The 26735-nt window shown below is 44.3% G+C and overlaps 1 protein-coding gene across 1 annotated transcript; it reads right to left on the reverse strand.

The window, feature by feature from the left end:
• Positions 1 to 18: 18 nt before the first annotated feature.
• Positions 19 to 18282, reverse strand: vsig10l2 (V-set and immunoglobulin domain containing 10 like 2). The gene is made up of 12 exons (XM_074610501.1): positions 18089 to 18282; positions 16065 to 16418; positions 15674 to 15949; positions 15078 to 15353; positions 13908 to 14195; positions 13574 to 13831; positions 12431 to 12721; positions 10897 to 11259; positions 9533 to 9655; positions 9413 to 9437; positions 9202 to 9302; positions 19 to 209 (listed from the first exon to the last, which is right to left on the reverse strand). Exons 1-12 carry the CDS (start codon positions 18156 to 18158, stop codon positions 97 to 99), a joined length of 2538 nt encoding a protein of 845 aa, XP_074466602.1. The 5' UTR covers positions 18159 to 18282; the 3' UTR covers positions 19 to 96.
• Between the last annotated feature and the right edge of the window lie 8453 nt (positions 18283 to 26735).

Genomic DNA, 26735 nt, shown 5'->3' on the forward strand with positions numbered 1-26735 from the left:
GCTACACATACTGTAATGATTGTGCACAAAGTGTCTACAATACTACTAATTCCAGGTAAAATTACCACCAAAGGAGTCTGTGATATAGATGTATGACTATGAGCCTGTAGCCTTGACGGTGATGGTGACGCTGACAGGCTCTTCTTCAGGGGGAGAGGCTTGGCTGGCGGCTAGGGGTGAGGATGCTCGGGGTAAAGCCATGGTTGGACCTGGAAAAGACCAGCATTAAGGTTCAGCGTCCGGTAGATAGGAAATGAGACTTTTAGATGATAGAATACTCAGCAGAGAGGTCCAATCAAGCAGAATTGGAAATTGGAAATGTTCTTTACATTTAACCCATAAATTTATTACTAGCAATAAGGGTTGTCCTGAATACCATTTTTTGGGCTTCAAAGCTTCGGTGAGAAATATTCAGAGGTATTCAAAGCTTCGCCATGCAGGCTGACATGTTTTCTTCTGTCTGTCTGTCTCCATCTCACCCATTTCAGTTCCCGGTACAGTGCCACTGCTGCACTACTGCACACACACACACACACACACACACACCTCTACACAACAAACAGCGATATCCGTCTGAGAATAACTAATAATTAATGTTGAATATAAATAATGTGGGATTATTCCTTTGTTCATGGGCTATTTTGGGATTTATACAGTATTGTTATTGCATACTCATATATGAAAAATTAAAATTAAAAATGAAGCATTCGAATAGTGATTTTGAAGTCGAATACCATGGCAACGGTCGAAGCTTCGAAGTATTCGGGTTAGCCCTACTAGCAATCAGCTATTTGTACTTCTCAAAATCCCCAGAATTCTCCGAACACTTCCACATATTGCAAAAAAGACAGATTCACTGAGAAAACGATAGTTTTCAAATGAACTATAACATTTTAGTTTTGAGTTCTTAAAGTCCAACTGAAATCGCATTTAGTCATCCCTTTTTGCAGTCAAAAATGACGTCAGTGTTTGTGTAAATGAAAGAAAAACAGGTCTTTGGGCAGGGTTCCCTTAAAGGGCATGTAATTCATTCCTTTTAAAAAGAACTTAATTGGTATTTAAAAATTTTAAATTCATCTTTCAAAGGTCTTAAAATTGCAGCTGTGCAGCAAAATTTTACTGACGTTGTAATGTAAAATGTTAAAATAATTGGTCACATCTATTTTATTAAATAATTTACCGAATGCCTCTCGCATTAATGTTACGCAGACCCGGATAGCGGAACCAACTGCTCTAATATCTTGTTTCCTGTCGGGATGCTCAGAGGATACACTGTCTACTCGCTAGCAAGCAAGGCTTATTGAAAGCGAAGCTGGGACAGACGGGACACAGGCATGGACACAGGTCATGGAGTTAGGGGTATGACACATGCGCAGTGTAACTGAAGCTGCGGTCGTGCGTTTCGATTGGCTCAATTTTGGCGAGAGCAGACTGCGCATGTCTTGTACCCGGAGAGATGAAATGTCCTCTTTTCAACCTCCTTGCTAGCTATCTGCTAGTGCTAACCGCTGTACGACATGGGCAAGTGCACTTAACCAAGATTTCGCGGCATGGCTGAAACTGGTACAAGGCAATGCATACGTGTCGCGGTGTGTTTTATGCCAAGGGCTTTTCAAACTAGGCACGAAGGGAATCAAGGCAGTGAAAAAACAAAGAAACGAAACTGTGGTGCTTTTTTGACAACCGCCACTAGATTGCGCTACGGTATCGATGCCGCCATTTTGGACTGAAAACCCCAATACAACATAAACAGAACCTCCAGAGACACCATGGCTGCGAAAGAGAAACCCAAGTGGAGTAAAAGAAAGCTATGTTCGGCAAAACACTGCAAACACTATCAGTGGGACAGTGCACATCTTGCCTTTCATCGTTTCCCCAAAGAACCTGAAAGGTAATTATTTACAAAGTTTATACATTATTAACGTTTTTTTCCACTTATGCTCCTGCTAACATAAAATTGTTTAGACTAGTAGTAACGTTACGTTATCCAACCCACACATCAAAGCATCCATTTTTGGTGAAAATGCTTCACTTACCCATGGTGTCTGAAATTCAATTGTATAAACATTAGGCCTTAAATATCATTAGATTGTGTCTTTATTAAAAATGTAATGGTACTCAAGTTCTGCATCATCCAAGGAACATATCCACTGAAGTTCTGTAGAGTCAACATTGCTGATGTTAAAAAATATAAGGCCTACCACTGAGTCTGAGTCTACCTGCTGAGAAATTGTCTCACCTGTTTTACATGAATCACTTTATTCTTACCTGTCTTACCTGTAGAGAGAAATCTAATGCAATCCTTGAACTTCCCTGTCCCAAGTTCTGGTTAGATTTACAAGAGTAGGTTAGCACCTTGATTTCTAACCTAACGGAAATGTTATAACTGTTAATATAATCATCTAATTATTTCCACCTAAAACTGACAGTCAGTGGTCCACTGACTGGATCAAATATGTAGTACTCACGTTTATACTTACAGTACCTGCCTATTTGAATAATATGACTTGGTCCAAAAGCTTGAGACTACATACTGTAGTCTGCCTTTAGTCTAAACTTTCCCCTTCTGTTTTAGAATTAAACTGCAGTAGGCAGAATATTTTTGGCATGATTAGGCAAAAATTCCATAATAACCTTTCAGCATATTATAATTCGAGTGTTCTTAGTGATAACTAGACTTCCGCACCGCCTCATGGCTCTGTTTTCAGGCTTTAAAAAATCTAGCCCGTGACGGGAGACTTTAACCAATCACAGGTCATTTCAGAAAGAGAGCGTTCCTATTGGCTGTTCATTCAATGGAGGTTGATTGGTTGATTCATATTTGATCAGCGCTGCCTAGTTTGATCGCTTGATCGGAGTTCGCCAGTGATTGACAGCTGCTCAGAGATGGCAGGCTCCAGCTCGGCTCCGATTGGTTGTTTTCCTCCGGTCTGTGAAATCTTGCAGATGCCGTTAGGAGGACACAGGCACGTGATTTTTTATCAGATTACCTGTCTCATGCACTACTGTCAGGATATAGTGGCCGTTTTATAAGAATAACTTTTTCTAATCATATTTGCTCCTATTCTACCCACTGCGGCTTTAATGTACCCTTTGTTTTGCAAGTTAAATTAATGAATTAATAAATAATACATATATTATTGCCTTTTCCAGGTGTGCCAGGTGGGTGCAGAATCTCAGGAATCCATCTTTGTCTGAGATAAGCTGTCAGCGGCTACATCAGAGCTACAGAGTGTGCAGTGCTCATTTTCACCCTAGCCAGTTCAAGAGGCCATCAGATGTGTATGTATATACTGAAAACAATACTGCTTGCTGAACGCTGTACAGTCATGTGTAGCAAAATGCTGATTGTATGTGGTTGTATGTAACGTGTTGGTGTGGTGTGGGTTTGTTTTTTCTCCCTGTTGTAGACATGCAATTTACAATAATGGGGACAATAAAGGCTATCTATCTGTTTCATTATCTTGTAGCCATGCAGGATTGAAATGGAATGCTGTGCCCTCATGGGTTAGTGGCCCTAACTCACCACCCCCACTGGACTTATGGAGAAATACACCAAAGGAGCATCAGGAGTTACCACTAAAGAAACGTAAGATTGTCATTGTATAAATACAGGGATACTTTGAGATGCCAGTTATAGCATCCCTTTAAGGCCATGACACACCAAGCCGACGGTCAGCCGTTGGACAGTTTGGGGCCGTCGGTGAGTGTCCGTCAGCCTAGTTTTTCGGTATGCCTATTATCACATTATCCATTTTAGAGTTGCAGTCTTATTGTCTGTTAAATGATGATAATGTCTTGTTGTTTTGCTGTAAAGTTAATTTAATTCATATTTTTTTAAATTTGTGTTTGTTTTACAGGCAAACAGAGTCATGTTGTTCACCCGTCGAATGCAGGCTCATCCACTGCAGACAGTGTTCAACAACCCACTGGTCAGTGGGACAGTGCACATCTTGTCTTTCATCGTTACCCCAAAGAACCTGACAGGTAATTATTTACAAAGTATAGAAATTATTTAAGTCTTTTCACTGCCTGCTAACATGAAGTTGTTTAGCCTAGTAGTACCGTTAGTCTTCATTCCTTTTAGAAACTGGGGATTTATATGGATATGCCACTAAGTTAGAATGGGCTTATTAAATACAGTGGCTGAATTCAATTATTTCAGTGACAACTTATAGAAATAACCTATCTGTAAGGTAGGCTATGGTAGGAGGACACACCACTTTGTTATATGGTGGTAATGAATGATAACTCACCCAATCCACACATCAAAGCATCAGCTTTTAGTGATAATGCTTACTCATGCTGTTGTGTGTGTCATACTTCGACACACAGAGAGCAGAGTACAGAAACCTTCAGAGAGTTACTCGCCAAACGGAAAATCCATCCGCATTTGGCGCTTTTTAATTTCGGACCCTGATTAGAGGCATCGTACGGTAGCTTCAGTACTGTAGAAAAAGAGTACAGTCACATTTTTAGAATTTTGGCATGGACTTGGTACCGCAGTCTCCACATCCTCCCAGTATACAGAAGTGAAGCCAAAATATCCCGGATATGGGAGCTGCCATCTTGAGATTTTGACTTCATTTGGAGCCAGAGTCTGCACAGTAGTGATCAGGGGTGGAGTCACGTTGTTGAGGTCGCCCGCCCAAACCAATCGCGAGCCGAGCACGGCCACAGGTTGTTAGCGAGAGAGACTCACAGCTGTCAATCATGACGTCTCACCCCCTTTTTATAGTATCAAATAACCAGTTAAACCCAAACTTATCAAAAGAATGAACACATACCAGCGTGATAAGAACTACCTAAAATGACAGAAACCATCTTTGGGAAAAAAAATATTTGACGAGTACTTTGACTATTTAGTCTGGCCCATGTCCCATCCACTAACATGAAGGGAGCAGGATTTATGTCCTGGACTGCAGCCAGCCACCAGGGGGCGATCGAGATGTTTTGTCTTCACTTTTGGGGAACAGCCATGTTGTCCATCTTTATATACAGTCTATGGTTTAAATGCTTACCCATGGTGTCTTAAAATAAATTCTATGAACATTAGGCCTTAAATGTCATTAGTTTGTTTCTGTTTTGTTAAATCTTAATCGTACTCAAGTTCTGCATCAGAGTCAACCACAGAAATTATCCATTTAAGTTCTGTAGAGTCAACATTGCTGATGTTAAAAAATATATGGCCTACCACTGAGTCTAAGTCTACTACCTGCTGAGAAACTGTCTGCTATAGATGAACTCGGTTCACTTTATTCTAATCTGTCATACTTCATGGCCATGTAATATGTATGTATATATTGGAAAATAAATACTGAATGCCCTCTTTGTTGTAGATGTGCAATGTACAGACTGTGAAAATGAATTTGCCCTTGGGGACAATAAAGGCTATCTCTATGTTTCATTATCTTGTAGCCATGCAGGATTGAAATGGGATGCAGTGCCTTCAATGGTTAATGCCCCTAACCCAACACTCCCACTAGACTTGGTGTTAAGGAGAAAGCCAGCAAAGGAGCGTCAGGAGTTACCACTAAAGAAACGTAAGATTGCCATTGTATAAATACACTAATTTTACAGCTAAACAGTATACTACAGGATGTTTCTGAAAACATTTGAGGTGAGAAATAGGAATTACAGAAACAGAATATTGATTCATATTTGATCAGCGCTGCCTAGTTTGACTGTTTGATCGGAGTTCGCGAGTGATGGACAGCTGCCTCCATTGAATGAACAGCCAATAGTAAAGCTCTCTCTGAAATGACCTGTGATTGGCCAAAGTCTCCCGTCACGGAATAGATTTTGTAAAGCCTGAGCCATGAGGAGGTGCAGTAGTCTAGCTTTCTCTCAGAACACTTGAATTACAATATGCTGAAAGGTTATTATGGAATTTTTGCCCAACGATGCCAAAAATGTTCTGCCTACTGCAGGTTTAATATTTTTCTAAATTTGTGTTTGTTTTACAGGCAAACAGAGTCATATTGTTCAACTGTCAAATGCAGGCTCATCCACTGCAGACAGTGTTCAACAACCCGCTGGTTCAGAGCTAGATATCACCGCACTTGCTGCTGCTGTAGCAGGGCCTTCGGTGCCACCGACACCACTGTTCTTACCAGAGTCACTGCCAATAGTCCTTGAAGCTGCTGCTATCAGGGAACGTGCCCTGAAGATGAAGATCAGGAGTCTGAAGTCACAGATGTGCAAGCTGAAGGCAAAAGTGAGGGAGCTCAGTCGGCTAAAGAAGACCAGCAAGGCAGGTGTTGATAAGGAGTCAGTAATGGAGCAGTTGAAGAATATCTTACCAGCCAAAACTTATGCTTTTATGAGTACACAGATTCGTGTATCTCAGCGCAAGGCTCAAGGTTTCCGGTGGACCGCTGAGGACAAAGCTTTCTTCTTGTCTCTGCTACATGCCAGTCCAAAGTGTTACAAGCTACTGTTGAACGTGTTTTCTATGCCATCCATCCGCACACTGCAGAAGCTTATGAAGTCCACTGCTATCAAACCTGGCTTCAACCAAAATATTCTCGCCACCATGAAGAAGACTATGGAAACCAAAATGCCCGTGGATAGGGTTTGTGCCATCATCACCGATGAAATATCTCTCAAACGGGCAGTCCAAAATAATAAGTCTGCAGACAAGATTGAAGGTCAGCATACTCCATATGCCAACCATGCCTCTGCATTCATGGTCAGAGGGTTGTTTGGGGATTGGAAGCAACTCTTTGGATATTGCTTCACCAGTGGGCCCATACCACATACCCAGCTTCAATCATTTCTGCTAGAGGCAATTTCCGAACTGAGGAAGGCTGGAATGGGGTGCTTAGTCTTCATCTGTGACCAGGGTGCTGCTAACCGTTCGATGCTTGCTCGTCTTGGTGTAACAAAGGAGAAGCCACACTTTGAAGTAGATGCTGTCAGAGTGTTCTGCCTGTGGGATCCACCGCATCTGATCAAGAATATACGCAACAACTGGCGCACGCGCGGGTTCGCACTGGATGGCGATCGCATCCTCTGGGCCATTCTGAAGGATCTGTATGCATATGACAGTAAACAGGACAAACGATTGTGTTGCCGTCTCACTAAGAAGCATGTGAATCTCCCCCCGTCTGCTTCCACGAGCGTCAAGTTTGCCACTCAGGTCCTGAGCCACTCGGTTGCGGTGGGGATAAAGACCTTGGCGCAGGTAAAGCAGCTCACAGGTCAAGAGCAGAGGAACTACATTGCAACTGCCAAATTCTGTGAAGACTTTGATGGCATCTTCAACTGCTTCAACTCCAAGCAGCTCAAGGATTCCCACAAGCTGAAGTCCGCTCTCTCGGACGCATCCGCGCATTTCCCATTCTTGGAAAAGTGCATGGAGTGGCTCCCCCGCCTGAAGCGTGTAGGTGCTCACCCTGGAACCAAGCAGATTGCGTGTCTACAGGGGTGGCAGCACAACATTGTGTGCTTGAAAATGATCTGGTGTGATCTCCGTGAACGTCACCAGGTGTCCCACCTTTTGACGCATCGTTTGAATCAAGACTGCCTTCAAGAGGCCTTCTCAACCATTAGGGGTATGTAAAATATGTATTGTATTTCAGTAACTTGCATTACATGGTATTTTTTGTCACTTTTTATTGTAACTTTTTTTTAAATGGTGGTGTGTGTGTTTTCAGCTAATGTTGGTAACCATGACAGCCCCGATCCTGTCCAGTTTGAGTGTGAGCACCAGGAGCCAGAAGCTACTGGATTGATGTTAAACAATTCAGAGAAGACCAACTGTGAGCAAAATACGGCCACCTTAGTGCTGCAGTTCTGCACTCCTGTCTCCCAGGAGAATCCCCTGGTTATCATTGACGCAGAGCAGATGTCAGCTGAACATGGCTCTACCTCCCAGGATAGTCCCAGGATCACCATCAATACTGAGGTGATTATGGACGAACATGGCTATGCTGGAGTGAGTACTGGTTGTAGAGTAGCTGAGACTGGAGCCGTGCTGGTATATGCAGATCATGCATTCACCAAAGCTGACCAGGTGGAGGAGCCCCCTATTCACTAGACCAGTGGTTCCCAACCTTTTTTCCTTGAAGCCCCCACTACTTGTATCTAAGAAAAGCTGCCTCACCATATTTTATGACGTCATCACCCTTAAAAATACGATTCGGTGTATTAAATGTGTTAAGCTGGGCATACACTGTACAATTTTAGAAATGTTGTGTAATTCCTACTCCTACTGTACAAATAGATAGTTTGTCCGATCGCCGTGTAGAAGAAAAAAAAATGAGTCATGTGGCTCAAAATTCGGACCAGAAACGGGCTAAAATCGTACAGTGTATGCCCAGCTTAGGTCTTTTTTCATTAAATCAACTATAACTCACCAGTTTCGTCACCATAAATAAAGTGATGACGTCTTGACGAATTCGCCAAGCGAATGCCGATACATAATATGATCTTTTTTTTGTAATGACTTAATTAATTTACTATAACAGTGTTAGAGCCTTTTGTTTTTGTTACTGTGGTTAAATAAATGTAATTTATGGTGTTACATTTATACAGGTGCGTTCCTCCCTTTGTGCAAACGGGTTTTTGACCACAGTGAAAATGTAGGTTTTGAAAGGCTAAACGCCAACAAAAATGTTTTGAAGCAGAATATTTCGTTAGATAAAAACATGTTGTGAATTTTGGAAATGATAACATCCATCTTTTTTTCAATAAATGTTGACTTTTGGACTTTATAACGCTCTGGAGTTATTGGATTGATCACACGAGACGCAGCCACCACTGGAATCTAATTCTACTCATAATATTAGTGTAGCCTGATCTTTATCTGCAACTGTGCAGAAATACAGAGTTTAAACAGAATGTGGCCTATAAATATGTGGGAAATATGAGAAATGCTCCTTTTTTGTCTCGACCACTGAAGTGTCTATGTTTGATTAACAGCAGCAGGCAGACAGCTCTGGCAGGGTGACGAGGGAAAACTTGCGCAGTAGCCTACATGTCATTGGCGGGCAGTGTGTTAGTGGTATCGAAGAGTAAGCATCTTCATGGAATCAAAAAACATAAACTCTGTTTTGGTTTCGGAAGAAATATGCCATTTAATTTCAGTTGGACTTTTAAGTTTCACAAAACGACCAAATTTAAAGAAACTAAAAACCTGACAAGTATAGCCCACCTTTAAGTTTGCATGAATATGTTTTTCATGTGGGTTCATCTTACCTGGACTGGATGATCCACCGATCTCCTCTATTCCTCCCTCCGACCCGCCTACCACCTCATCCTCTGGGAAGTTGATGTTTTCCCTTGACTGGCTGTGCTGCCTGGACACACCAGAAGAAGGAAGAGTTTTAACGGCATGTTAATGGAATGTTGCACACTGCACATTTTTCATTGCTGGTATTTATATATAGACAGTAATACAGATACTCACAAACCAAACAGCATGTCGTGTAGTCCTGGGAGAAGAAACACAGAACATTAATGCAACATAATTTAACTTTTTTTAAAAATTCAAGTCATTAGGATATAGGTGCTTGTGTATGGGACTCACGAGGATTGTTGTTGCGGTTGCGGACTATGAACACGAGCAGCAGCGCTGTGAGGAAGGCTGCAATTAACATCCCGCCTATAGCTGCTCCGATCACAGCAGGGTACACATTGTAGCGTGGTTCCGCTGCAACACATCACAGTTACACATTGCAAAATAGTACACCTCTGACAAAACACAGACAGTTGCTGCACTTGATAAGTGTCTCGCTTTGTTTTTCATCAGCTCCGTGTAGTGGTTCTCAACCCATGTCAGCGTAGCTCTTGTAATTAACCAAATTCGTGATTGTTGGAAATGTTAGATAGACCGGCAGACGCGAGCACTCGTTGGTACAACTGTATTTTATTAAAATATATCTTATCTTTAGGCTACATAATCTACAGACTATCAGACTAGGCACGGGAAGTGCATTATTATCATACAGTCGGAGATGTGTCTGTGTTTTTGATGTAAATAAGATGTACCCGAATTCATGAATATGTAGGATATTACTACTGACATTCCTGTAATATTACGTTGCAACGTCTGCTGTATTAGCCATGTGTTTACTACTTGTTTATTTGCATATAGAGCGGGGAAGTGAGATCAGATCACAAGTGGTCACTGAAGACGCATGTGTAGACGCATTCTAATGCCAGGTGTGAACAGATGTACTTTAAGCTGTCCACTTGGGATCCGATCACTCAGGACGCATGTTAAGGCCAGGTCTGAACAGGGCCTTTGTTTTAGCATTTACCATTATCCTGTAATTGTCATTTCTTGCCACCGTGGTGTGCTGTTCAGCAAAATTTATAGGCTTGCTTTAAAGTTAACACTGTTGAACTGAGCGTAGGTGCGGATTAACGGACACATTGACTGTACAGGGGTTGAAAACCACTGGCCTATCCTACCCTGTCACCTGACGTACTAGCCTTTCTACACCCTAAACAATCACCTGGCTTGGTTAGAGCAGTCAAATCCTACTATGTATAATTAACACAAATGAATATACAAGAAGAAGCACGCAGGGCCAGTTAGAGGAAAGGTAAGGAGCAGGGCAGGGAAGGAGGTAAACAGGAAGTGAGTGAAAGGTGTGAAGTGTGTGTAATTGTTTGTATGTGTTTTGTTTGAGTCTTTCACCTAAGTGGATGGAAAAAAAAGAGAAACAAAAATGTTAGACTCATCAAAGTCATCCTAACAACAATCACAGCAGGGCCAGGCATCAGTAATGTTTGAATAATCACCTAACTCACCCGTCACCTTTTTAAAATGTCACATTATTAAGTGTTTTTTATCATCTGTTTGTTAAGACATCTCTAACGCAAGGCCCTGTCTTTGCTCTGCCAAAAGTCCCGTATCTGACCACACTTTAACTTTACTCCGTTCACCTGGAGTCTTTGCTGCAGAAGGGTGTCCGACGGTGCGGTGGTTGACCGGTGTGATGCGGAACTGGTAGGTGGCGGTGGGTGTCAGTCTCCCTACTGTGTGACTCCTGGCTTCTGGGTCCTGGATGATGTTACGGTACCAGACTGGTGGACCGATCCTCTCCTCCTTATCCGTGTCCTCTTTTGAATCATTGTGGCTGCTGCCTCTCCTTCCTGGTCGCTCTGACACCCATCGGTGCTGCAAGATGAAACCCGTCCAACCTCCTCCCTCTTCGTTCTCTACCTGCCACTCCAGCTCTACCTCGTTACGCAGTCGGCTGTTGTAAACCACCTTGACCAGGGTCGCGTTGGGTGGCACAGGGTGCCCTGATGAAGAGACAACCAATAAATAGTTTGTTATGTAGGCATATTTACAACCATACAACCATACAACCATAACTTGTATGTTTTTACCTTTCTGTTTTGTACGCAGGGCTTGCTATTGTCTTGGCTATCTGTCTTTATGCTAAGCTAAGCTAACTGTCTGCTGGCTGTAGCTTAATATTTCCGGTACAGACAAGAGTGGTATCAATCTTCTCGTCTAACTCGCAGCAAGAAAGCAACTATATTTCCCAAAAAGGTGAAACTATTCCTTTAAAAAGCTCTGGCTGTTATGGTACATGTCCACAAGGCCGTTTTTTATCTCCTCGCTTCCCAGCATTGGACGCTTGATGGGCTGCCACTAGACACAAGGCACTAGGCACCTGATTGGATGAATGTTTTCCCTCGTGGGCTGCTGCTCCCAGCGTTCAAACTGGAACCAACATGGCTTGGAAACTTTCTTCTCTTATATCACAGAAATAGTTTATCAAAATATGTTTCTGAAAACATTTTATCAAATAAGCAATGCAGTTGCTGAATCTGTCTCTATTTTAAATCGACAACATTTAGTTTAAAAGTTTCTTGGGAGTTTCCCGAGGCGGCGAGTTGCGTCGGACGCCCATGATTTGCATAAAGTAGCCTAGATCTCAACTTTATTCAAATGAGGAGCGAGCGACGTGTCGGTTCATCTCTTTAATCGCGCCGCCACACTACCAGAATGCATTGCACGACTGCTGCATAGACAATGAATGGGAAGCGTGAAAAGGACGGAGGCTGTGGACATGTACCATTAGACAACATACATCCATCCATTATCTGTAACCGCTTATCCCATTCGGGGTTGCGGGGATCTGGAGCCGATCCCCGCTGACATTGGGCGAAGGCGTGGTACACCCTGGACAGGTCGACAGACTATCACAGGGCTGACACATAGAGACACACAACCATTCACACTCACATTCACACCTACGGGCAATTTAGAGTCAACAATCAACCTAATCTGCATGTCTTTGGACTGTGGGAGGAAGCAGGAGAACCCGGAGAAAACATGCAAACTCCACACAGAAGGGCCCCAAGCCAGATTTGAACAACCCTCTTGCTGCGAGGCAACAGTGCTGACCACTGCACCACCGTGCAGGCCCCATTAGACAACAGATATAGGTTAAAAAAAACTTACTCTTAACCACTAAAGTGACATTGATTTCGGTTCCTCCCACTGCGTTGGAAGTGGTGCACCTGTACTCGCCGCTGTCTTGAGTCTCATCAGTGTCTCTCACAGTCAGATTGGCCCATGCCGATGTTCGCAACAGTGCGTACTTTGAGGTATCTTGGACGCCCACACCCTGATTGTTAAACCAGGTGATTTCACTGACGGGAAGGTAGTTGGCTCTCAGGTTGCAGGTGAGCTTAACATCGCTTCCCTCGTATACAGACACAAATCTGTGCCGTGTCTGCAACACAGGAGCATCTACAGGTGACAGTGTATAAATTAGTTAATTAAACATGCAGTAGGCCAAATGTTTTTGGCATCATTGGGCAAAACATTCCATAATAACCTTTCAGCATATTGTAATTCAAGTGTTCTGAGAGATAACAAGACTTCTGCACATGGCTCTGTTTTCAGGCTTTAAAAAATCTAGCCCGTGACGGGAGACTTTGGCCAATGACAGATCATTTCAGAGAGAGCGTTCCTTTTGGCTGTTCATTCAACAGAGGCAGCTGTCAATCATTCACAAACTCTGATTAAACGGTCATACTTGTCAGCGTTAATAAAATATGAATCAATATTCTGTTACTGTAATACCTATTTCTCATCTCAAATGTTTTCAGAAACATCTTGTAGTGTACTGTTTAGCTGTTAAATGAGAAAGTTTGCTCTGGCTGGTGGGTGGTGCTTGGTATTTCCTCAACTGTTCTCAACATGGCTGCCGGGTCACAAACTTTCTAATTTTACGCAAGAAATAGTCATTACAGTAACAGAATATTGATTCATATTTGATCAGCGCTGCCTAGTTTGACCATTTGATCAGAGTTTGCGAGTCATTGACAGCTGCTCAGAGACGGCAGGCTCCAGCTCGGCTCTGATTGGTTGTTTTCCTCCGGTCTGTGAAATCTTGCATATTCCATTATGAGCACCGGAGGACACAGAGGCACATGATTTTTTTCAGATTACCTGTCTCGTGCACTTCTGTCAGGATATAGTGGCCGTTTTATAAAAATAACTTTCTTTAATCATATTTGCTCCAATTCTCCCCACAGCTGCTTTAACAAATCATATCTGCTATTTTCCTGTAAGGTGTGTCTGACAATGTGCACTGACCCAGTGTGACCCTGCAGGTTTTGGTTTGGACCAGAAGAGGATGTTTAACATGGCAGGTGTAGGGTTTTCCACTGTGGGCGGTGCCGTAGCGAAGGATCAGGATGTTGGAGTTTTCTTCCCCGCCTTTGCTCTGACCACCCGGGCCCTCCCACCACACCAAGGCTTTCGGGGCCCCTCCATCCCAGGAGCAGGACAGCATCAGATACTGCTTAGTGTTAGTCACATAGGCAAAACACACCGGCTCTGCAGGGGGAATATCTGGAGGAGGGGAAGAGGTTTAAGTGAGATGTGAGAGGTTTGGAGAACAGTGAGCACACATAACTTTCTTTCTTACATGTGCGTGTGCTGCACTCTGTCGACTGTTTGAGTGCCAGGTGGGAGCCAGAGCAAGTGAACAAGCTGTTGTTGGAAGTCAGGCCTTCAGATGGCAGCAAGATGGCAGTGTTGGTCAGTGGATCTGTTTGCTGCCCTGTGTCGGCCTCAGCTTGTCCCGCTCGTTTCAGGTGTCCGGTCCAATGGAGGGAGGGGGAGGGAAACCCACCGGGCCAGGAGCAGAGCAGTCTCAGAGAGGTGTGATTCAGAGCCGGCTCCACAGAACAGGAGGGGGAGCCATCGGGTGGGTCTGCGGGGATAAGATATGGCGTAACGTGGCAGTGATGTTTCGAAGTGGGGGTTACGTGAGGTCATCGGGACCAGAGAAAGTGCCCGTGGGGCTACAGTATTCAGGTGCGTTGGGTATGAAACATCTTAACAAAACACAAGAAATATGCCAGCTTTTCACTTACAACCTTCTCTTGTGATAGAGCTAAGTAACACAGATGAATTTCCAGTCAGTACAAACAAAGCCTGTCTTCTCCAATGTGAAAGATATGTATAAAAATGTGTTGTTTTAGGTCATACACAGGATTTGAGTATCTAGCAGAAATGCAAAAGAAAACAGGAGATCAGAATGACAAGCATCGGCCTTTTAGCCAACCAACACTTGCCATAGCTGTGACATCACAGCGAGGTACCTGCTAGAGAGTCCCATCAACTTCCCAGACGGCCCGAACAGGAGAATAGGTCTGCAGCACTTCCACACTCTGCTGTGTGTGTGTGTGTTTTCGTGTTTGAGTGCATGTGCATTTGCAAGCTTTTGGGTCTGTTTTGAAGTGAGTATAAGGAGCTTGAAATATGACAGATGATGCAATAAATGGAGTATGGATGTTTAAAACAGAGGAAGCAAAGGAGGTTTGTGCATAACACTGAAAACAGGAGAGGTTTAATTGAAAGTGAAATGATCAGGGAGTTGTGTTTAAGTAGGAGATTCAGTGTTGATAAAGATGAAAATCAAGAGGATTAAGACCCTGGATTTGTGTTCTCTTAGTCTTGTACTATAAATGTCAAATCTGAATGATCATCTCAGTCTTTTCTCAGCACCAAGACAGAAGAACACAGGCTGAGCGGAAAGGTTCACAGAGGAGCAGGAGGACTGATGGCATGGTCCAAGGTCAGAGGTACTCACAGTAGACAGTCAGGCTGATGGTTTTTCTGGAGCGGGTGTTGAGGTAGGTGTTCTGCGCCAAGCAGGCGTAGTCGCCAGTGTGCATGCGAAGGATCTTGGAGATTGTTAAGTGCGGCCCGGTGTAGATCTGGGAGTTGTTGTAGAACCAGACGTACTGACTGTCCGGGTAAGACTGGGCTTGACACAGTAAAGAAACAGTCTCTCTCTCCAGGGCTGAATATCCCCGCTCCGTTATACTGTACGGAGTCACGTCTATCTTAGGGATGTCCGGGCCAACTGAGGAGAAAGGACATGAACACACACTCAAGATATGAAGGACATGGATATGTTACATACAGGAGCCACCGCCTGCTTTGCTTGTGCACTGCAACAATAGTATAGTATGGTAAATTCTACTTTTTGCAAACTTTATTTGCCAAAAATGAAGGTCTAAATGCTGTTTCAAAGCCTTCTCTTCACTTATGTAGGTCAAAATTTAAAGGGGACATATGCTCATTTCCAGATTAAACTGTTGGCATGGTTTTAATTGGATTTTGAGGGTTTATGTTTTTAAATTTGACAAAATACAAATACACCAAACCTCCAAAATTACTCACAGATGGTGTCCAGCTTTACCCGGTTAGAGCTTTCGCTGTTGATGGGGTTGCTGGCCACACAGCGGTACCAGCCGGTGTGGTTGCGGTTGACGTTGGTCACGTTGATAACCTTGTTGTTGCCCCGTGCAAAGGTTGAGAAGTTGCTGCTGCTGGTCTCATGCTGCCACACGTACTGGATCGGCCCGGTCCCGTTTTCCAGATTGCAGTGCATCCACATTGTAGATCCCTCCACTGGAGATACATCACTCATCAGGAGGTAAGGCTTACTGATGGGAACTGTATTCAAAGTCACACAGGATGTAGATATGTTTACTGTCTCTAAAGAACCCCCCCCTGGCTAGGCCTCTGCTTGAAGAAGGTAGGTATTGTTTCAGAGTGCAGGAAGTCTTACCTTGGACAATGAGGTGCACGTAGTAATAGAAGACTTTGGGGTCCCGTTCTAAGTCATAGATAGCCTGGCAGGTGAAGAGGCCGTGTGCAGCCAGAGACAGTTTTTCGATACTCACAGATGCACTGTTTGAGATGACTGTGAGCCGTCCGAGCGTCTGGGCCAACTTCTGGATCCTTGGTCCCTTCCCCGTATCAAACACCACAGATCTTAATCCTTCAGTTCCAGGTTTGGTGAAGCTCCACAGGTATATGTCAGGTAAGGTGATGCCGCACTCCAGGATCACTGCTTTTGCCAGCACCCCATACACACTGTTGTTCCCGTACACCACCTCCCAGTTGGGATTGATCTTCACCGCTGGAGGAGAGAGAGGATACACAGACATGCAAGGAAAAGGAGATGGTGGTGTCGTGTGCCCTGCCAGTGTTCAGTTACTGGATTGATTACACTGTGAGTTTCAGACACACTGTAATAGTTTAATAAGGGATTCCAAAAGAGATAAGCGGATTAGTCAAATAATTTTTCCAGCCGCATTCAATTTATCGACCATATTTTGCGTCTTTAGCTATTCTCTTTCTCCGTTACCTCCGAATTGACTTTCAGTGCAGTGAACTGTCACTGTTTTCCATTGTTACACATTGTTTTCACAGCAGTTTGTGAAATAGTCACAACATTTTATCTTTTTTATTTGTGTACATAGACACAAATTTCCCTCCTTTCGCACAACTTTTTTCGCACGACTTTAAACATATTTTTTGTGCGTTTTCCTACAAATGTCCAGCAACATGTGACGCACGTGTCATTTTCCTCTCCAGTCAAAATTAAACTACTTAGTTAGGTTTAGTCAACAAAACTACTTGGTTAGGTTTAGGAACCGACTTGGTTAGGTTGAGGCAACAAAAATACTTAGTTAGGTTTAGGAACAGACCTACTTGGTTAGGTTGAGGCAACAAAACTACTTGGTTATAGGCAAAAAAAACTAATTTGTTAGGTTTAGGAACAGACCTACTTGGTTAGGTTGAGGCAACAAAACTACTTGGTTAGGTTGAAGCAACAGAACTACTTGGTTAGGTTTAGGAAAAGATCGTGGTTTGGCTTAAAATAACACCAGAAGTGCTGTAATTTAAGTACGGAAGTTACGTGACAAATAAATCAACGTTGACTTATGGTTTCACTCAGGACACAAACACCGGTATCCTGGGCGAAAGTCCCGTTCGCTGCTCTTTATACTTCCTGGTTCATAATTACGTGGATTAAGAACTGATTTTGTGCTGACCATCACGAAAAAAATGGAAAATTCGTGTGCATGAACACGAATCAATACATACAATTTTGTAACTATTTCCCAAACTGCTGTTTGACTGGGCTGGTTATGCATTACATCAGACAAAACTCCTCACACGTGTAAAATATTACATTTTGATTTTTTTTCCCTTCGTTTTTACAACTTGCTCAGAATTAGAGCCCCACCAATAAATTATTCAGGCTGATACATCTGTCGATATTAGCTCATAGCAGACATATCGGTATCAACGTATCTGTTGGCCAATAAGGGACAAGACTTTGCGGTACAGAAATGCCAAAGATGTGTTTGAGGAAATTTAGAAACTGTCGTCATTATCGTTTTTCCACCAAAGAACACTGACATTTTTTAGATTTCAACTTTAAAACGTCTCTGTAAAAATTGTGGTCACAAGTGATCCTCATCAAACTTTTTTATTACGTGTTTTTACATACATATAAAAAAGAATATTGTCGGTATATTCTTATGAACCTACAGTATCAAATATCAACCTCCAATATCAAGTATCTGTTGTGCTATACTCATACTTGTGTAATTTTGACACAATTACAACAGATTACGCTGAAAGACGACAAATGAAAAAAATCTTGCCCAGCCCTATTAGCAGTTTGTTTCATTTGTCTTAATGTATTCATATACATTCAAATCATGTAATGTGGAAAACCATTTTCAACTGAAGCTCAGATAAGTGTAAATTAATCCAAAGACATTGGAAAACTCTTACCATATGTTGTGAAGGTAACCAGGCTGGTGGGTAGAAACAGAAAGGCCAGCCCTAGCAGTTGGGCCACCATGGTATCATGATGATCCTGAGTCCAACAACCTGTTTACTCAAAAAATAATGTAGCAGAGATGATGAAAAGGTAAGCTTTTCTGTTATCGGCTTCCCTCAGATGCCCGAGGTCGCGTCTTTTCCTCTCTGCGTTCCAGAAGTTTGTTGGAGAATCTAGTTGCAGGCACTGACTTCATCAGACTGAGAGTAGGAAGGGACAGAGGGATCACCAAACTGATTTGAGCTCAATTATTCATGTGTTTTTCCTTTCTCTCTGTCCCTCTAGCCTTCTCTCTTTCTCCTGCAGGGTTAGAATAACACGGTGATACTGAGCTCATCTATTATACAAGACAGATGCATGGCTGGACAGGTTAGCCTTCCACACATATGCACATTAACTATTACATTAACATTCCTCCACACATGCCTTTCATGTTTATCTGCACTTAAATCTTAATTTTTCATTCTCATGATGTGCATTTTTTCTTATATTTTCACCTGTTCAAACTGTGGTGTTGTTTGCAGATATAAACAGTCATCTTTCAGCCAGCATTACAGTGAATATACACACAAAAAGAGGAATTAAAAAGGGTTTATATTGTCTTTCTTTTGCCCTTTGTTTCAGTACAAGTTTAGACAAAAATATCTTAAAGGCTACGCAAACAACGGATTATATTTCCCTCTGTTTCTAGTTGTAAAATTAAAGGCTCCAGATTTAAATTTCAGAGGTCACATGAGGACCAGAGAGCAGAGTAAACGCTACTGATGAGATTAGGATTAAGACAGATTTAGAAATCCAGCATCTCTCAGCGATGGTCTGTGTTTCCTCTCAACGACATGACCACGATGTTCTGCAGGCCACCATGAAGTCACAGTTAATGAGATGCTCATACACCTGCACGCACACACAATCTCATCCCCGGAACAATTATTCTTATTGAGTGTTTTTAAAGCACCCTAATGTGAGTGATATGTTTATAAAAGTGAGAAAGAGGAGGAGGAGGAAAAGTTAAGTGGAGCCATGAGTATGTAATGTGAGCCATGAGTCATGAATGAATGCAGGACAGAGATCGGTTTTCCTCACTTGGCAGAGACTGAAATGCAGCAGAACCCAAACAGACCCTGAGTCAGCCACAGGTTGAGAAGGGCTTATAATGTATCAGCTATATTCATATAACAATAACACAGCAATCACGTGAAATTAAATTAAGATGAATATGATCTGAGCCTCAAGTAAAATGGCAACAATGATCAAATATGCTGTTTGGTTGAGAGCGCTAGTAAATCTGATTGGATTCATACAAAGAAGGCAGGCAGTGGTGGAATGTATCTAAGTTCATTTATTCAAGTACTGTAGCCTACTTAAGTACAGTTTTGAGATACTTGTTCTTTCTTGGGTACTTTCATTTCCTGCAACTTTGTACTTCTACTCCACTAAACCTCAGGGAAATATTGTACTTTTGACTCCACTACATTTACTTGATAACTTTAGTTACTCCAGATTCAGACTAAGATTACAAAATATAATCAGCAAGTAATTGTAAGGCAGTAGCCTAAATCAGCCACCAGGTGTCGCTGGTGCGCTGTAATTCCCATCCAGAATTGAGCAATAGACATGTTTGTCCCTTACAGGACACCGTAGTTCTGAAATGCAGTTACGTGTGGGACGCCATTTTTTCTTGTTTACTTTGCTCTATTGCTTCTTAAGGTTGTGGACCAACAGTTGAGATGACAGCTGATGTTGTGGACAAATAAAGTGTTCCCGGTCTCAACCACAATCCAGAACTACTGTGCCGGTGTTTCCTTTTCTCTGCACCATACCCCATCACACAACTATAAACACAACGCAGAGTCCCAGGGTGTGCAGAGAGGCTCCAGCACGTGGGTTACATCTTTGGTGCCGTGACCCGGATTGTGGTGTCCGAGACTGAAGAGAAAGAGAAACTGAGGGCATCACCCACAACTGTGCTGTTGCTTTGAACTGTGTTGCCATCTATACGTGGACAGCGTGTTGAACTGAGCTGGTATCGCCTGCAAAGCGGTGTGTGCAGGATATTCACCTTTTCCAACGTATCCTTTGAAGACTGTAGTAAAACCTGTGTGTTCATGTGAGGACTTTTCATGGTTTCTTATAGACTGAACTGCTACTTGAATGGTAGAAGGAAAAAAAAAAAAATATATATATATATATATATATATATATATATATATATATATATATATATATTCTGTGTGAGACTTCCCATTGAAACAGTTTGTGACTAAAGTGTTGCTGGTTTATCTCATTCAAATTCTTTGAGTTAGGCAGGGATTTGTGCACTGGCGATCTGCATTTAATTCAGGCTTAATGTGAGTTGATATTTGTGTTACACATTTCTGTTTTTCATTACATTTTAGTATACTAATAAGCACATAACATCAACACACACAACCATCCATTTCGCTGCTTAAAGGTCTCATATTATCAAATCAAATCAAATCAATTTATTTTTGTATAGCGTCAAATCACAACAGAAGTTATCTCAAGACGCTTATTATGCTCATTTCCAGGTTCAAAGATGTATTTTAATGTTGCACTAGAACATGTTTACATGCTGCAATGTTCAAAAAAAACTTTATTCTTCTCATAGTGTCTCTCTCACTCAGCCTGCATTTAGCCTCTGTCTGAGAGATCCTGATTTACAGCCTGTCTCCTCCCACTCTGCTCTGATTGGTCAGCGTTTCTGTCAATCAAACGTCCTCAACACAGCGTCACTGTGTTGTTGACGGAGCAGGTTTGGCCCACTGAGAAAGAGGAGCTAGAATAGAGCTTATAAAGTTTATAAACCAGAAACTTCACACAGCGCACGTTACCGGAGGAATCTGATCAGAAATCGGCGACAAATGAACAACATCTGCGGTCCAGATTCCAGGTTTTCCTGACGGTTTCTCTCAGGTAAATAATGCTATTTATAGCTCCTAGTTAGCTCAGTGTTTACCTTATGCATCAACTCTGTAAACCGTAAACACACACTCTGTTTTACGTCTGTCTTTACAGGTCCATCTGTGAGAAATGACCGACAGAATCATCCCAGAGGAGAGCAGATAGCTGTGAGCAGATAGCTGTGAGCAGATGGGAGATACAGAGCTAACCCGTCAGCATGTAGCTACATGCTGACGGGTTAGCTACATGCTACCGCTATGTGACGGTGTGTAAACACAGCGACCATCAGGGTGGAAAATAGAAGATGTGAAACAGTAGTCAGTTCATTATTTCTGGTAAAAGCCCCTGTGGGGCGGGGTGGGGTCAGCTACTGAAGGTTCTCTCTGGTTCGACCAGGAAACCCTTACATGGCTTGCATTTCTCTAATGACGTCAGAAGAGAAGGAACAAAAGCAAAGTGATTTTCTACACCCATTTCCGGACAAACAGAGCAGGAGAAAAAGAGAGAGGATGGTCTTTTATGATACTATGGTGACCTGTAGACACACTGAGGACAGATATTGATGTTTAAAAGACATGGAAAAGTGCATTTTGCATAATAGGTGACCTTTAAGTCTTTGGCATCAATTAATCTGAAAAAATGAAAGAATGTTGAGTGACTACACAGATTCTCTATCGAAGCTGGAGGGCTCCGCTGCTGTGGCACCAGGCCTCCAATTCCCCTCTGGGCCTTCAACAAACCACAACTATGAGTCTCCAAATGAGACACCAACCCACCAAATTAGTGAGGGGGCAACGGCTGAAAACAGCACAGCGAGCCAGCAGCAACCAGTGAGGCCAAGGCCTACCAAATGGTTCAGCAGGTTCACTGGTCCTCAATTGCAGTACCCCACTCAAGGCCATCAGACCGACAGGCAGCCCACTGACTCAGGACTAGGCTCACAGCTTACCCCACCTCCGATGCTGTCACCTTATACTGAGCACCATAATACCCCTGCTCATGTGTCTATACCAGGCTTTGGAGCTCCAATGCAGACACCCTTGCTCCGCTTTGCCACTAGCCCATCCCCTTGACCATGCTACCAGACAGACAGGTCAGATCACAAAATACCAAGTGGAACCGTTCCAGTGGCCCAGCTGGCTGCGCAGACAACAGTGGTCTAGGCCCCCCCATCCCAAGCTAGCATGTACAGGCCCACAGACGTGCACGGGCCAACAGCCACCCTGCCGCCTCAAAGTCTCCCACGGCCAATCTTCCAGGAGGCACAAACTGTACAGCAGCCCCCCACGCCCCTGCTCCACTACTCCCCCATGAACTGTCCAGCTTCCTCCCCTAATCCAACTCAGGCTGTTCAACCTAGCTCCCAGGTCTACACCAGCTATGCACACTCCAGTTGTGCGCCTCAGGCCCCCATGTCAAGTTTTCAACCACCATATGCAATGAACATTATGAATAATCCCCCTGCTGTGCAGATCCCCCAAGGTTCAGAGTATGGACCAACCTCCTAGTTGCCTATGTCACCAGCTGTTCTTCACTACTCACAGGACCTGGCCCATGGTGAAGCGGCCCCTGTGCTCCCATCTGCCACCGGTGCATGGGGCCCCAACACACCGGTGCCCGACCATCTGAATGCAACTTATGCAGCCTTCAATCACACAGCGCCTCCCCACGCCCCTGCTCCAGTACACCTTTGGATGCCTGCTTCAGACCCACAAGTTAGTATGTATCCAAATGCTCTACCACCACCTGCACCACTACTTCCATACTCCACCCCACAAATGCACTCACATCAGTCTGAGCCACCATTAAAGACTCCTGGCAGAGCCATAGCCAACCCAAACCTTCCCCTGGCTGCCTATGGTGGTTTCATGCAGACTCATCAGGTGAAGAATGTCCAAGTCTTCACTGGTAATGCGGATAGCAAGATGCTCGTGGAGGACTGGATCCGTGATGTGCAGTATCTACTGGAGGCAATAGAGCTCCCCATGCACCTCCGCTTTTCCACTGTTGTGCGACACCTGAGTGGTGAGGCCAGAAAGTTGGTTCTGAACCTACCTCCCCATGACCAAACCCCTGAGAAGGCTTTTGAGGAACTGAGGGCAGAGTACAGTGATGCACAGGGCTCCCTAGATCCACTAGCCGACTTCTATGAACACAGCCAGAGGCCAGGAGAGTCTCCGTGCTCTTATGCTATAGCATTGGAGGCAACATTGCGAGCTGTGGAAAGTCAAAGAGGGGGCAGGCCTTTCCCTGACCGTGATAATAAACTCACCCGGCAGTTCTTAAGGGGGCTTAATGATGAGGAGGTGTATCCACGATTTCACCAATGAGGCCCAGGTTTTTGAGCTTCCGAGAACTGCAAGCTGAGCTCAGGAATCTAGCAAAATAAACAAAGAAGTTCCAGTCACAACACAAGACAAAGAAAACATATGCCCAGGTGCATGTCACATCCGAGTGTGGTATAAATGTAAAGACAGAAAGGACAAAACATACCTCTGAGTTGTCAGAGCTGACAGAGATGGTCAAGAAATTAGCTCTTAGCCAAGAGGAACAGATAGCCAAGTTGTCTCTCTTTGAATCGAGAATGGCTGCTTTACCTCCTATTCCCCCGCCTAGAATTCGGCCATCTCCTGGAACTACAACCCAGAGCTCAAGCATTACATGCAACTGGTGTGGAAAGCAAGGACATATGGCTCGGGTCTGCAGAGCGATGTTCCCTGAGTCCACTCTGGCTTGGGCTGGCCAACCGCAGCCTATGACCCCTGCAGAGGGGAACACATCCCACTCAGCTCAGCATTTAAACGACTAGAGTCCATGGTAACCGGGGCAACCATGGGCAAGCAGCAATGCCCCCCACTGCAGATGAGCACAACGCGTGATGGAGGAGAGGACACCCAGTGGGTCCCAGAAATGAGGGGGAGGTGGAAGTCAATGGAGAAAAGTGCAGGGCTCTCATCGACTCTGGCTCTCAGGTAACCAGCATTACCCACGGATACTGGCGCAACCACCCTGTCCTTCAAAAACAAAAACTACGGTCCTCTAAAATACAAATAGAGGGTGCAGCTGGTCAGAGTGTATCCTACTATGGTGTCCTGAGCATTAACTTGAAAGTGCTGGGGAAAGAGTTCAAGACTGTGCCGGCTTTTGTTGTCCCTGATTCTGAGTATCGCTCCTCTGTCCCTCTGCTCGTGGGAACTAATGTCATTCATGCCTCCAAGAGCCACCTCCAGGCGGCTTATGGTCAGCAATTTCTTCATCAAGTCAAAGAAAACCATCCAGAGTGGTACACCGCTCTGCTTGAAATTGGGAGCACAGAACATAGTAAAATGGGTGATATGGTGGATCCTGCTGTATACACTGGCCGGAAGATACGCATTCCTGCAGGGAAAGAGATGGATTTAAGGTGTGAGATCAAAGTAGGCCCACAAAGAAAGACCTATACAGCGCTGATAGAAGGCCACCCCTCCCTGCAGCTTCCACAAGACCTCTTGGTGGCCAAAGTTCTGGCTGATGTAAAGTGAGGCTGTGCCCCTGTCAGAGTGATGAACCTGTCCCAGCACACTATTATGATCAAATCAAATCAAATCAAATCAAATCAAATCAATTTATTTTTGTATAGCGTCAAATCACAACAGAAGTTATCTCAAGACACACAGTCACCTGGCCAATGCTTTCCTTGTTGAAAATGTTGTGGAATTTCCAGACAAAACGCAGGGTGGACAGCACAGTGATGGGAGTGAAGAGACATGCTTGAGTCTGGATCAAGTGGTGGCAGGCGGGGTGGACTTAAGTAAAGCAGCAGTGGAGAATGAGCACCAACGCTCCCTCCTCCAAGAGCTTGTGGGACATGACATTCCACTAGTGGACTCTAAGCCCTTTCGGCTGCCATATCGCAGGATTCCTCCATTGCAGTGGCAGGACGTGGGGAGGCTGTTGATGGAGATGGAGACAGCTGGAGTCATCAGGCCTAGTAAGAGCCCGTATGCTTCACCAGTAGTGATCATAACCAAGAAGGACGGTTCACTAAGGTTATGCATCGACTACAGAAAGCTGAACTCCTGCAGCACAAGAAACGCATTCCCCCTGCCCAGAATAGAGGAGGCCCTTGAAGCTCTGGGGCAAGCAAAATAGTTTTCCAAACTGGACCTCAAGTCTGGTTACTGGCAGGTGGAAGTGGCAGAGCACGACAAACACAAGACCGTGTCCCATGGGGCTGTTCGAGGCCAACAGAATGCCCTTCGGTCTGCAAAACGCTCCATCCACCTTTCAAAGACTCATGACTTTCTGCTTTGGGGATCTGAATTTCACCCATGTCCTGATTTATCTGGACGATCTCATCATTTTCTCCAAAACTTTTGATGAGCATGTGGAGAGGTTGCAGCTTGTGTTTGATCGGCTTAAGGAGCATGGCCTGAAGTTAAAGCCCTCCAAGTGCCAGCTCGTGAGAAAAGAGGTGCACTATCTGGGCCATGTGGTGTCCGCAGAGGGGATCAGGACAGACCCAGAGAAGAAGGATTGGGCGAGGCCTACAAATCGGAAGGAAGTGCTGCGGTTCTTGGGATTCGCTGGATATTACAGGCGGTACGTTAGAGACTACTCCGACTTAGCTGCTCCCTTGTACCGCCTCACCTCTGGTGACCCCAGAAAGAAAAAGAAAGGGGGAAGGAAAAACCCGGGTCCCGACCCACCCTTTTGTGTGGAATAATGAGTGTGAACACGCCTTTCAGTCCCTAAAAGAAAAGCTGACGACTGCTCCAGTGCTGGGCTATCCTGATTACAGCCTGCCTTTTGTGCTCCGGACTGATGCCTCAGGAGAGGGGCTTGGCGCCGTCTTGGTTCAAGTCCAGGCTGGAGAAGAGAGGGTCATAGCCTACGCCAGCAGAGGATTGAGCCCAGCTGAGACGAGGTATCCTGCACACAAACTCGAGTTCCTCGCTCTCAAGTGGGCAGTGACGGATAAGTTCTATGACCATCTCTATGGGCGTAAATTCTCAGTGCTGACGGAAAATAACCCCCTTAAATATGTGATGTCCTCAGCGAAGCTGAATGCCACAGTCCAGCGGTGGGTGTCTCGGCTGTCTACGTTTGACTTTGACATCCAGTATCGAAGGGGACAGAGTAATGCAAATGCCGATGTCCAACCAGGGGGTCACCCAGGTCCTGCAAACCTGCCCTCAGCGTGTGAGGGCCAGTGAACAGGGGCATGAGGACAAACAGCCCACCCCAGAACAGGAAAGCTTCCGAGGTGAGAACAGTACGGCCTCCGAGGAACCTGAACCACAAGAACCTCGATTGCTCAGGTCAAGTGAGCCCTACAGAGATGTGGGGACGGAGTCCCTGCCTGCTATGACAAAACAAGAGCTCCGGGCAAGGCAGAAGGAGGATCCTGTCATCGGCCCTGTCTTGCACTTTAAAAGCCTGCCATGGGGAGAGGATCAGTAGTGGTGAGCAAGTACGGCTCCTCTTAAAGGTCACCTATTATGCAAAATGCACTTTTCCATGTCTTTTAAACATCAATATCTGTCCCCAGTGTGTCTACAAGTCACCATAGTATCATAAAAGACCATCCTCTCTCTTTTTCTCCTGCTCCGTTTGTCCGGAAATGGGTGTCGAAACAACGCTGCGCAGCTTTTCTTTTCTTCTGATGTCGTTAGAGAATTAGCCATATAAGGGTTT

The sequence above is a fragment of the Sebastes fasciatus genome, chromosome 16 (genome assembly GCF_043250625.1).
Source record: "Sebastes fasciatus isolate fSebFas1 chromosome 16, fSebFas1.pri, whole genome shotgun sequence".
NCBI lineage: Eukaryota > Metazoa > Chordata > Actinopteri > Perciformes > Sebastidae > Sebastes > Sebastes fasciatus.